Source organism: Artibeus jamaicensis, unplaced genomic scaffold (assembly GCF_021234435.1).
Source record: "Artibeus jamaicensis isolate MK-2021 breed Jamaican fruit bat unplaced genomic scaffold, CSHL_Jam_final contig_384, whole genome shotgun sequence".
Classification (NCBI taxonomy): domain Eukaryota; kingdom Metazoa; phylum Chordata; class Mammalia; order Chiroptera; family Phyllostomidae; genus Artibeus; species Artibeus jamaicensis.
Genome location: NW_026521810.1, coordinates 10,996,200 through 11,009,856, shown reverse-complemented (window position 1 = coordinate 11,009,856; position 13,657 = coordinate 10,996,200). Strand labels below are relative to the sequence as shown.

Below are 13,657 nucleotides of genomic sequence, written 5' to 3'. Positions count from 1 at the left end.
GCAAGAAGGGGCTGTAAAGAAGTATTCCAAGTCATGAAATCCAAAGACCTACAACCAAGATTGCTCTATCCAGCAAAGCTTTCATTTAGAATGGAAGGGCAGATAAAGTGCTTCTCGGATAAGATCAAATGCAAGGAGTTCATCATCACCAAGCCCTTATTATATGAAATATTAAAGGGAATTATCTAAGGAAAAGGAGATAAAAAATATGAACAGTGAAAGGACAGCAAACTCACAGTTATTAACAACCACACCTAAAACAAAAGCAAACTAAGAGGACAGCTAGATCAGGAGCGGAACCACAGAAATGGAGATTGCATGGAGGGTTAGCAACGGGGGAGTCGGAAGAGAAGGGGGGAGAAGGTACAGAAAATAAGTAGCATAGACAGTAGGTAGAAATAGACAGGGGGAGGGCAAGAATAGTATGGGAAATATAGAATCTAAAGAACTTGTGACACATGGATATAAACTAAAGGGGGGAGGGTGGGGGATGGGTGTGCAGGGTGGAGGGGAATGAAGTGGGGAATAGGACAACTGTAATAGCATAATCAATAAAATATATTTTAAAAGAAGACAAATGTGATATATACACTTGCAGAAAGACCTAAGAGAACTGTAGAGCACTGCTCCTTTGATGTTACTAATGCTTAAACTGAACCTTGAACTTTCTGCTGACACTCACAGATTTCCCTTTGGGTAAGTTCCCTTCACAGGCCTGCTTGGATAGGTCCTGACGTCCAATCAAGAGACACACAGCCTCTGGCCAGTCTGCAGCAGGCTGCTCGCGACAATGATAGATTGCATCTCTGATGGGAAGAGCAATTCCAAAGGGAAGAGTTTCCAAGTCTCTTAAAGTGAAACCTGATGGTAAAAGGAAGGGAGAACATTTTTAATTTAGACTTTCCACTCTCCTGGTTACTCCCTGACTACTTAGCAAACATCTATCCTGACAAATGAGAAAAAAATTAATTTTATTTACTCCATTACCAGGCTAATGTTTTTGACATTCAGGGATTAGTAGAAGAGGTCTCTTCATAAAATTTTTTAAAACCTTAAGAAAAAGAAAACCAATATAATAGGAAAACTACAAATGACTTAAGCATTCCATCAGATGAAAACAGTCAATAAATGTATGAAAAGATGGTCTACCCAATAAGTAATCAGGGTAACTAAAACCATTGGAAAATAGAAGCTCACACTTGCTTGACAGAAAAATATTAAAGTCAGTCAATACCAAGTGTTGGCAACCATTCAGAGCCACAGTGATTCTTGACCACAGTTGACAGTGGTACATACCAGACAACCACACTGGAAAACACTGGCATGTACAGATGGGCCAGTGTACAACTATAGCCACACAGAAACTTGTGCACATCAGCACAAGGACACGGGCATTGAAATACTCATTAGAAATACTGTTTCACTGTGACAAAAAACGAAAGGGAGGAAACGGCCCCACTGCTATCATTCTGTGGATAAGTAAGTTTTGATATATTCAAATAATGAAGTATCTAGCAATGAAAACAAATGACCTACTGCTACATGAATCAACATGAATGAATCTTTAAACAATAACATGCAGCGAAAATAAGATAGCAGAAACATATTTATGTCCATTTACATAAAGTTCAAAAACATAAAACAGGGGCACTAGCCAGGTAGCTCAGTTGGTTAGAGCACTGTCCTGATAAACCAAGGTTGTGGTTCAATCTCAGGTCAGGTTACATACAAAAATCAACCTAGGAATGCATAAATAAGTGGAACATCAAATCAACATGCCTGTGTATGTGTGTGTGTGTGTGTGTCTCTCTCTCAAAAAAAAATCAGTAAATAAAAAAATTTTTTAGAAAATATAAAATACTAAGCAATATATAAACATGATAAAACTACAAAAAAAAAAGAAAAAAAGAATACAAAATTGAGGTAGGGCGGTGAGGGAGGACACCACCAGGAGTAATTACACACGGACCTGACCACACTGGCGGTGTTCTATTTCTGATAGTGGGGGCCAGTACATCCATATTCACTTTATGGTTATTCTCTAAACATTTCATACATTCTTTCATATGTATGCAAAATTTTTCAAATCTGCATGTTAATTAAAATTTTATTTTCCCTGAAATAATTTCTCAATTTTATTAATTGTATGTTATTAATATAGAAAGTTAATTATTAAAGGCAAAAATGTTTCCTTATATGAAAATAATACTTTTATTAAATATATAAATAGAACTCATCCAATATTTTTTCAGCATAGGTATCCTGTGATATTAATGACAGCTATCATAATTTTCAAGGGGGCATATAAGAAAGAATAATGAAAAACTAAGTCATTTAGAACAGTCTTTAAGAATTCAGAAATAGGCCCTGGCTGGTGTAGCTCCGTGGACTGAGCACAGGCCTGCGAAGCAAAGGACTGCGGTTCAATTCCCAGTCAGGGCACAGGCCTGGGTTGCAGGCCAGTTCCCCAGCAGGGGACACACGAGAAACAACCATACATTGATATTTCTCTCCCTCTCTCTCCTTCTCTTCCCTCCTAAAGAGAGATAAGTAAAATCTAAAAAACAAATAAATAAAATTTAAAAAAAGGATTCAGAAATATCCTGTAATATTTAGAGCATTATTTCCTAGCATAGAAACATCCTCATTTTTTATATGTTCGTATCAGTAATTTGATTTTTTAAAATATATTTTTGTGAAAAATTTCCTTAGTACTTGACTTAGTTGAAACCTAGGAGCACAAGGTTAGGATTAAAGAAGAGAAAACTCTTTTCCCTGCTGTACCCATGAATCTTCATTTCGGTGCCTAAAATCCCTGGCCTCTTCCCTTCCAAAGCACACCTGCAATGTTTGTATAATTACTTTCAGGTTTTGCCAGAACTAGTCCTTTCTGATGTCTGAGTATGACAATGGCTTCAGGTTTGGTATGCAGTGACTGGTGCTCTCCATCATGAGGCTGAGAGATAAAGAGCAGGTACTGCTGATGTCATATGAAAGTTGTGAGACTGTCAGGGAAACTGGGACCCTCTCACAGAATGAGACCTTTCTCCCCATGCCTCCCAGGTCTAGCTAGCTCTGCGGACGCTGGCTTGGGGAGGAGGGTCCAGGGAAAGCATTTCAGTGACACACAGAAAGTAAGTAGACCTTACCTACACTGGCCATCCAGACAACTAATTTTTCAGCTAGATTAGAGACCGATGTAGAATGACTAAAACTAAACCTGTAAAAAAACAAAACTCAGTTATTAAACAGAAGAGTGACACATAACTGTTTTATATTTTTAATATAAAAGCACAATCTGAATAAAAGTCACCTGTTTTCCTCTTGATCTGCTTGTGACTTTGGGGGGGCTACAAAGTAAAAAAATGAAACTTTATTTTGATAGTCTTCCTGGTTAAAAAAAATACATAACATGCAAAAGGAATCTTGAAATAAAATTTTGTTAACAACTCCTAGAAAATAATAAAATAAGCAGGCTGGAAAGTACTTCTCTGGAGCTAAAGTAATCCTTCTTAGGCACAACGAAAATACAATTTTAAATCATCCTGGTGTTTGACAATCAGTTGCAGACTTAGACCAGAATAGTATAAGTTGCAATTTCTAAAATGAGGCAAGATGTGGTCTCTAGGCAAACACTTAGGAAATTCTTAATTTTTAAATTTCAATTTTTGTATCAGCATTCATTAAATTTTATTTGGGAAGTCTAACAATACACTGACTTACCTGGAGTTATTCTTGATAAGTAGCGTGAGGATTCATCAAAAACAGAGCTTTCATCACCAAGAATATAGAGCGCGATACTCTGCATAGGAGAATTTTAACATTTTTTAATGACTAAGGTATCACTACACATAGGAAAGTTCATCCATCTAGGTGCACACTCTGCATTTTCACAAATGCTGCACAGCTGTATAGCCACTATTGCAATCATGATGCAGAATACTTCCCTCTCCCCAAAGAGGTCCCCCTGCCCTTTGTGGTCCAGCTGCTCCTCCTACACAAGCACCGGAGGCGACTCATCTGTGTCCTCTCCCTGTAGTTGGCCTCTTCTACAGTGCCATGTAAATGGAACCACAAATGTGTGGTCTTCTGTGTCCTACTTCATGAGTGTGCCTTTGAGAACCATCACATTGACCACATCTCTTAGGAGTTTGTTTCTTTCTACTGCTAAGCAGTATTCCATTATACAGATGTACCAACTTTGTCTATGTACTCATGAACTAATGGACATTTCCGGGTCGTTTCTGGTTAAGTAAACCCTGATCCTCTGACCCTCCAACCCTAAGGTTCTTCCACTTCAGCCTTTAAGTTTCTCATTCAAATACCTGCTTCCATCTCCCAGATCTGTACCTGCAGCCGCCTTTTTTTTTTTGAAAGAAAGAAGTAGCATGATTTTACTGAAATTTCAGTGCAAAGCTGGGGGACCTTAAAACTCTGCATTCCAAACCAATACGAGTATATCACATGATATATTCCTGAATCTAGGCGACATCATATTTAACAATGGAAAGTTACAACACAAGCATCTGTAAGTTGTTGACTAATACAACTTGAGTTGGAGGTTGAAGAACTCTGGCATTTCTATACTCCTCTGGCTCCGCTTTTGGCTAGACATACACTGGGTCCATGCCACAGGGCCAAACCAGTGTATTTGGTGGGTTCACTTAAATGCCTCCATCCAAGCTGCAAGGAATGAAAAACTTCTGGGATTAAGCTGCTCTGAATACAATGAATGTATTTAATGTTACTGAGTCACATACTGAAAAAACAGTGAAAATAACGTATTTTCGACGAAACTATAAAAGAAACAATAATCTTTTCCACAAATGGTGCTAAAAGATTTGGACACATCCAAACTGAGTAAGAACCTCAACCTAAACCTCACATCTCATCAACGATTAACAAAATGGATCATAGACTGTAAAGCTTCTACCAGGAAACAGGGAGAAAAATCTTTGTATTCTAAAGTTAAATAGTGAATTCTTAGACACAGCACCAAAAACACTATCCATAAAAGAAAAAACTGGATAAATTGGCTTCCTCAAAATTAACCATTTTTGCTCTGCAAGATAAACATTAAGAGAATGATGAAACATGACAAGCTACAAACCAGGAGAAAATATTTGCAATCCACAATCTGACAAATCTAGAAGACTCAAAATAGCACCAGTTTCTAAGAAAATGCAAATTAAAAACAAAAAAGGTATCACTACACATTTTAGCAGAATGGCAAAAATTAAAAATCATGAGAGTATCAAACACTGACAAAAATGCAGGGAAGCTGAAACGCTCCCACACCGATGGGGGAAGGTCAAATGGTACAGTCGCTCTGAAAGACAGTCCAGTTTCTTAAAAAACCAAATATGTACTTACTATATGACCATCAATCCCACCTCTGGGTATTTACCCTAGAGAAATGAAAACTTATGTTCACACAAAAAGCTGGACTTCAATGTTTATTGCAGCTGTATTCACAACTGCTGATACAAGGAACACGTGCATGAACCTCAAAAGCGTCAGGGAATTTCAGCCGGGAAGGAGGGAGGTCTGTTCCGTAACCTAGCTATGGTGGTGATTACATATCTATGTTTGTTGGAATTCACAGAACTGCACACAAATTTTTTTAAAGTTCATTTTACTGTATGATAATTTTTAAATCATATTTTTTTTTAAAAAGAGAAAAACAAACAAGTTAGGCAACACTATGAGTACCTACCAAAACTACAAGTCGGCTTCTCTCGCAGATGCCAGGGAGGTAAGGATAGGGTGGCGTCCCTTCACCCTTCAGACAAGAACTCACCCACTGGTAGATGCTTGGTGGCTCAGAGGTAAAAAATGATGGATGATGCATAAACCCTGTTTGACCTTCAAAATTCGATGTTTATAGACATACAAGAATACATTAAAACAATGTTGTTGTATTCTAAACAAAAAATGTGTTGACAGATACGAGGGGGACCCCAAAAACACTGGAATTATCTTCTGGAGAGCAGGTCCCTTGTAGTACAGGTTTCCCACGGAAGGCTAGTGTTCTAGGAACGCATCTGTATCATTGTACCAGCTGGTATTGTAGTGAAAGGCTGCATTCAGCTAAACAGAATTTGTCTGAAAACTCTTTCAATTCATTTGCCCATTTTATGATGGGTGATTTATAGGTGCACCTGCCCACACCACACTGAGTACTCAGCAGTTTTTAACCCTCATACCCCAACCTCCCTATTCACCCAAGAGTGACTTTTTTTAAATATCCATTTCTATTTTTTAAAGATTTTATTTATTTATCTTTAGAGGGAAAGGGAAGGAGAGAGGGAGAAAAATATCAGTGTATGGTTGCCTCTCGTAGGTCCCCTGCTGGGAACTGGCCTGCAACCCAGGCATGTGCTCTGACTGGGAATCCAACCAGCGATCCTCTGGTTTGCAGACCCGCGGGCCCACGGGCCTGCGCTCAAACCACTGAGCTACACCAGCCAGGGCAAGAGCAGCTTTTTTTTTTGTTTCACTGACTGAAAGTCCTCAAAGGAAAATGGTTTTCTGATGTGGAAGAGGTGAAACAAAAGCCCAAGAACAGCAGAAGCACTAAAAGACCTCAAAATCAGTAAGTTCAAAAACTATTTTGAGCAATGTAAAAAACATCTCGAGAGGTGTTGCATCAAATGAAGAGTACTCTGAAAGTGACTAAAGTTTAAACATGTAAGAATAAACACTCAATTCTTTATAAATAATTTCTGAGGTTTTTGGGATCCCCCTTTCATAATACTGAGCAGAATAACATTTTCTAAATTTCCCCAAATGTTCCATATTTTCTGCCACAGTAAACAAGCTGACTATATTATACTATGTAGAATTTAAATAGTTACTATTTTATCCCATACTGGATGGAAAGAGAGTGTATTTTTGTGCTCAAGGCATATAAAGAATCTAACCAAAATTTTCTACCCAAACTTGAAAGGTGAGAAAACAGCAGAGACAGCCAGGATTCCTCCGTGTTCTAACAACTGGGCCCCACTCCTGAGTCTCTTTAGCTCAGGCAGTGGTAATGAACATGTTCCAGTATGGCAACCACTAGCCCCAAGCAGCTACTGAGCTCTTGAAATGTGGGCAGTGTAACTAAGGAACTACATTTTAATATCATTCACTTGGATGACAAAGTGCAGGTCGTGGACACAGCGTCCTTAGCACTGAAAGCTCTCTAAGCTTTTGCAACTCAGAACCTTAGGGGTGGGTATAATTTTCTCCACACACTATGAAAGCTATGGCTTATTGCAAACCAGAGATCAAGCACAAACTAAAATCTGCCCAGTGGAAAGGCCCTGCCTCCTGACTTAGAGACTAGTGGTAAGAAAAACACAAGCAAATGTCACTACACCATTCACAAACTCCTTAACACAAATGCTTACCTTGATCAATTGTGCACACTTGTCCAGTAGTTCTGAAAAGTGTTGGGTAATCTCTGTAGTAATGATCTAAGTAAGGCTCCAATTTCAAGTCCCTAAAACAATAAGAATAAAATAGAAAATAGAAAACAATAAGAACAAAATAGAAAAAATAAGAAAGGAATTACAGCATTCGCCCCACCCCAGAGTTAGAATTCATCAGTTCAACTTTGCAATTTGGAAACTCACTTAGAAAAACAATAATCAAATCTAGAGTCTCTTTATTCTCTTTCTAGACTTTCCAGTTCCCAATATGATAAATGCAATCCAACTCCTTCTGCTAGGCACATTCTGTTAGGGTAAAACTACTGTAAAAACACCGTGGCCCAGTTTACCCTGTTACTTATTTGCTGTGTGATCTTCAGTAAACCACCTCCAGAACCTCAATATTTTCTTGTAGAAAACAGGGAAACGCTGGTTTACCCATGGTGAAGTTTTAAGATTCAATTGTGAAAAATACCTTATGAAAATGTGAAACATTATACAAATGTTATTTTAGAAGGCCCATGATTAGTTTGGAATAATTTCATGACAAAAGAATTTTCATGATAGTAAGATTTTTCCTGAGAGAAGCTGACCATCAATTAAAACTGTTATGTCTCAGAAAACAATTTCAGTATCTCAAGCAAGATCAAGGGAATTAGAAAATATGCTATAATCTTAACTCAGACTTCATACTTTGATTCAACTGAACTCTCTTTATCATTAAGGATCACAAAGGAGTAAATAATGCCTAAGTGTGTTTAGAAACCAGTGCCAAGCACAGACTCCTGAATGACTGTTAAAGTGCATTATCAGAATAATCTGAGTGTAGATCCACAGAAGACAGAGATGACCGAAGACGGTGACAACACAGCACAGACGGGAGATAGCGGCTAGCCAAGACTCGTGTTCCTGGAACACACGACCAGGTGTTCTCATCCCTAAATGGGGATCAAGATGCCTATGTTTTCTGACAACTGATGCAGCTAAACTCTGATGCTGTGCAGTGTGGCGCTATTTGAATGTGGGGAGTATTGTCACAGAACTTCCACCATATGCAGCCGGCCATCCTGTCAACATGAAGTGCTCAGCAGGATATCCCCACCGTTTAACACACTTCCATCACTTCTCACTGATCTTGGGACAAAACTAGCAACCTTAGCATGACCCGCAGGCCCTTACACAGCCAGTATCTTCAGATACTTCTGTGGTTTATAAAAAATGCTCTGGGATTTAAGAAGACCAATTTCAGAAATCTATTTACAAGTTTCCTCTATAACATTCACAGCTAAGATCGAGTCACCTAAGTACTTCTAGAAGTTTCCACTCTACAGACAGCATTTACCTTGCCAACTGAATGAGGAGGTCAACAAGAGAACAAATTCCTTCCCCCATCAGAGTATTCAACTTAAGCTCCTCATAGACAAGGTGAAGAACAAAAAAAATTGCAGGTATGTGAGGGAAGAGGAGTGTAGAAGAATCCAGACTGAGATTCTGTGACAAGTCTTCATCCTTCATCTGAGAAGCTTCCAAAGGACTCAGACATAAAGATCTATTCAAAAGGTGAGATTCAACCTTCTGATGGTAGTCTGAATTGAGTAAATATTCCCAATCCTGCCAAGAAAAGGATATTAATTTTAAAATCACGCCTCCTTGTAATTTCATCATTAAAAAAAAGCAATTCAAGTTCCAGGTATTCTGGATGTTTTTAAAAAAGCAATTCAAGTTACATTTTCACATTAAATTGATCTAAGAATATGAAAAGAAATCACAATGCAGTAAAATAAGAGCTAAAGTGATTTCCACAATATCCTAAATCATCTGTTGCCATTTCAACAGTCCTCACGGCATCTTCACCAGGGGCAGATGCGTGCCTCCTCCTTTCACGTGGAGGCCGTGGTAAGGTTATTAGTTGTGTCTCAGGGAAAAGGGAGGCCCGCGGAAAGGGAGACACAAGGAATGGGGAACGGCCAGTCAGCAGAGGGGTCAGGACAAAACACAACATTATAACTGAGTTCCCCATCTTCCATGAATGCAGTTTGTGGTGCCCCAAAATAATTACAATAGTAACATCAAACATCACCGATCACGGATGACCATAACAAATGTGATAATAATGAAAAGGTTTGAAATACTGCAAGATTTATCAAAATGTGACGCAAAGACACACTGTTAGAAGAATCGTGCTGTGCCAACAGTCTTGCTTGAGGAAGGGTTGCCACAAAACTTCAATTCTGAAAAAACAGTGTCAGTGAATTGCAATAAAATGAGGTATGCTTACATACACAAATCAGCATACACACCACCGAAATGGGAGGCCCATAAAAGCACCTACAAGTCAATTAATATCAGCAAGAAATAATACTTACGTCATCAGATCCCGTCTCAGAAGGCCTTGCTTTTTTGGGTGCAATTACTGGGGAAAGTGACCCTTCAAAGTCAAACTGGAAAATAACCCCAAAAGAGAAGACAAAATCATATAAAGTTGTCAGCATCGACTGACCAACTGAAAAGATGCAGAAATTAGTTCCACCAACCATGAAAACTGAGTGACCAAAACTCATCCTTTTGCCTGGCAAAACATAGTACAAATAAAGACTTTCCTTCTAGGATCACTGTGAAGATTAAGTGAAACCATGTATGTGAAGCACAGTGCCTGGGCTCATAGGCACTTCAGTGGGAGTTCCCTTTCCTCCTCTATTTCTGTGATGATGTGTATCTTCACTCCTTTAGAAGAAGGACCACGAGCCATAACCAAATATGCCACGTCTCAAAAAAATCAACTCAATGTCAGCCACATGCCAGAATGAAGAAGACATTTTATTTAGGGTCTGTCCACAGTGGACAGTCTAACAATTCTATGGCAGAGACAGGGAGTTCCTTTTCAAAATCTGTGCTCTCCTCCTCCTCTTGGCCCTACAGCCAGGCTACATATCCCTGCCACCCTCAGAGTTAGGTGTGGCCCTGACACAGTGAGACTCTGATGAAAGTGCAGGCCGCCATGTCCAGGCCCATTTCCTGGACATCACAACCCATGAACTTGCACCTCGAACCTGACTAGATGGAGTCAACCCACAAGTTGGAGATGGCTCATTGCTCCATCAACCTGGGTCCCTAATAACTGTGTGGCCTGTTGACCTGCTAAGTACTGTCATATGAGCAAGACACACAGTTTTATTGTGTGTGAGCCATTGTATCTCTTGAGGACTTCCTGGTATGGTAGTTAGCCTGCCCTAACTAATGCAGTTACATAAAAGCCATTTTCTGAGAGTGCCCTCCTATTCGGTTCCCTCTGGCATAACCTTTGCCCCGTCTCTGCTACTTCTCACTGCCACCTCATCAACCATAACTCTAAAGACAGCAATGACTACTTTTTATGCTCAACAGAACTTTCATATATATATATTTCAATTAATCCTATCCCTAAAAGTTGATGTCTCTACAAAAACTAAATGTAGGTAGAAGTAATTTTAAAAGCTGAACATTTAAATACAAAACTGAATAAAATAATTTTTAAAGCTGATCAAGAGAAAACATATTCTTTCTTGTGAAGTGTTCAAATAAAACACAGCCCAACTCACATACAGTATAATCAAAAAACAAAACAAAACAAAAAAGACTAAAATCAAAGCAACAGATGCCATGATAGTTATCTTACCCAAAAATTTAGCCAAAATACAGGATGGGGCAAAAGTAGGTTTACCGTTGTTCATAATTCATTCAATAATAATACAAGAATAAATGTTCCCCACCCTGTACATTAGTGCACAAACGCACACACAGTGTCTAAGTCCCACAGAGAGAAATGTCCCTGCTATTGTTCCCAGAGTCCTAACACCTGAAATTATGGGAATGAACAGCAGAAACTGTCTGATATATACACCCCTTTGTGGCATATACAGATCTGCTTTACCTTCATTATTTCACCAATTCTCAGGTCAGCCAGCCCTGTTCTATGCTCCTGTGTCATAACCTGTGTGTAAAATATTTATCTACCTGCCTTCCCCCGACACAGTCAATCCCATGAGAGGAACTATCTGTCCTGCCCAACGTGTATCTGAAAGCCTGGCACCGGGCCTGGCCCACAGCAGGGGCTCTGTATGTAACAAAAACACGAGCATCCTAAAGGACACCAGAGGGAAACATCATCTGGTCCAGTGCTCTCATTTACTACATCGGTGCATTAAGAAAAGTGCAAAGAAATGCCAAAAATCACATAACAAGTCATTGGCAGAAATTTTGTACTCCCTACTATCCACCCCATTCTGTAAGTAGGAAAAAAGGCTAAAGCTGGACAAAGTACACGAAAACACAATTTGATAATAAAGACTGTTCCTTCCTGAGCTCTGACTGTAAGGATGAAACACGGCAAGGGTTGAACTATGGCCTCTTATAAAATGAATAACCTGGGCTCAACACCAACTCCCTTGTTCCCTCCTTTAGAACTATCATGCAGTAAACAAGTCAGAGAGCCATGTCCTTCTCTACGAAAGAAATCACAGTGGGTGCTCAGTCCTCCCACAACAGAGAAGCATGAGGGCCCACAGGTTCTCTGTTGGAGAACGGAGCACAACAATCTGTATTCATCAACAAGTTCCAAAGGACAGTGACACACAAACACTACAAAAAGATGAAGTGGACTGATTTTTCTCAATAATACCACAGAGGGCAATTCTCTCATACGCTACAACTTACACAAACTCTTAAAGCTACATCCACATGGAAAGGGCATTTATTCCACAAATGTTCACTGAGCATCTGAGCCAGCCAGGCCCCATGGGAGGTCCTAGAGATCGTGACAAAAAACTAAAAAAACCCTGCCTACATGACATGCCTACGTAGAACTGACATGCCAATAAGAGAAGGAGAGACACACAAACAAAGTAAAATATACAGCATATTACATTTAATTAGTGGTAAGAAAAAAATAAAACAAGTAAAGGGGATAAAGTGTGGGGAGATGAGAATTCTACAGAGAATGGATGGGGCGGTGTGCACTGAGGTGACATGTGAAAAAGACCTAAGCTTATCTTATCTGGGGGAAGGCCTCCGGCCTCTACTCAGAGCAGGATGGGAGGCACAGGGGGTTCCATGCAGGAGTGACATAACCTGACTTTATCCGACAGGATTACTTTGGCTGCTGGGCTAAGAAGAGAGAGAAACAGAGGCAAGGACATGTTATGCAAGTCAAAAAATAAAAACTATAAATGACCAATGAGAATTGGGAAAAACCATTCCCATTTGTTTACACAGAAATAAGATGAAATTTCTCACGAAGCTGACAAAGGTTCACCACACCACCAATCATCAATGTGCTAAATGGGCACTTTTAAATGATGCTAGTGAGAATGTCAATTGGAAGGCCCTTTCTGAACGTTACTTGACCTAATAATCCCTCTTTTAAGGTTCGAATCTTGGGAAAGGACTATATATATGTATATGTGTATGTGTGAGTGTATATATATGTGCACCTATATATAAATCTGTGTGTAAAAGAGTATTTGCAAATTACCCATAAGGAAAAAACCGTATTCAACAATGTTCGAGGACTGGTTGTTGGTTACGTATGGTGACACCACATGGTATCCTTTTATGAGGATAATGAAACTAGAAGTTCTATCCGAAGAATTCTTTAAATTATGGGAAGTTTTCACTGCTATTATATTCTAAAATGAAATACCAAAAAAGTTTAGGCTGGTCATCTCTGTACAGTACTGTTTTCCTCTTCTGAATTCTTCCATTTTGAAAATTGTCCTCAATAAGCACGTACCCTTTCATAATGAAGAAAAATAAATGATATTTAAAATAAATTTGTCAGGCCCTGGCCAGAGGCTGAGTGGGTTGAAGCATCATCCTATGCACCAAAAGGTTGCAGGTTTGATTCCCAGTCAAGGCACATACCTAAGTTGCAGTACAGGAGAGGAGGCAATTGATCAATGACTCTTTCACATCGATGTTTCTTTCTCTGTTTCTCTCTCTCTCCAAAATCAACAAAAAACATATCCTCAAGTGAGGATTTAAAAAAAGAGGGGGGGTAGATTTGCCAGTACAGATCTAAAATGATCTAAAATGTACAGACAGAAACAGCTGAGTTACCTGGACAAAAGAGTGATTTCTGCAGTCGCCCAGGCAAGGCTGTCCTGGGAGTAAACCTCAGGAGCCCAGAGGAAATCAAAATGAAGGCTCTCACTTCTTGACTCTGTAAGTAGCTTTGAAGGGCCTTCTAAGGACGTTTATAGGGC

At 39.3% G+C, this 13,657-nt stretch overlaps 1 protein-coding gene across 4 annotated transcripts in view; it reads right to left on the bottom strand.

The window, feature by feature from the left end:
* The window catches only part of ANAPC1 (anaphase promoting complex subunit 1), a 122,670-nt gene that overhangs the window by 69,405 nt on the left and 39,608 nt on the right, over window positions 1-13,657 (bottom strand). For all 4 annotated transcript variants that reach the window (XR_008391481.1, XR_008391480.1, XM_053664556.1 and 1 more), the window contains exons 18-25: window positions 9,785-9,859; window positions 8,761-9,029; window positions 7,398-7,489; window positions 5,717-5,865; window positions 3,724-3,802; window positions 3,314-3,350; window positions 3,150-3,220; window positions 683-861 (exon numbers count right to left, since the gene is read on the bottom strand). Coding sequence is in view for 2 of the 4 variants with exons in the window: in XM_053664556.1 (XP_053520531.1) it covers window positions 683-861; window positions 3,150-3,220; window positions 3,314-3,350; window positions 3,724-3,802; window positions 5,717-5,865; window positions 7,398-7,489; window positions 8,761-9,029; window positions 9,785-9,859 (951 nt within the window). In the remaining 2 variants the exon portion in view is untranslated. The remainder of the gene's footprint in view (window positions 1-682; window positions 862-3,149; window positions 3,221-3,313; window positions 3,351-3,723; window positions 3,803-5,716; window positions 5,866-7,397; window positions 7,490-8,760; window positions 9,030-9,784; window positions 9,860-13,657) is intronic.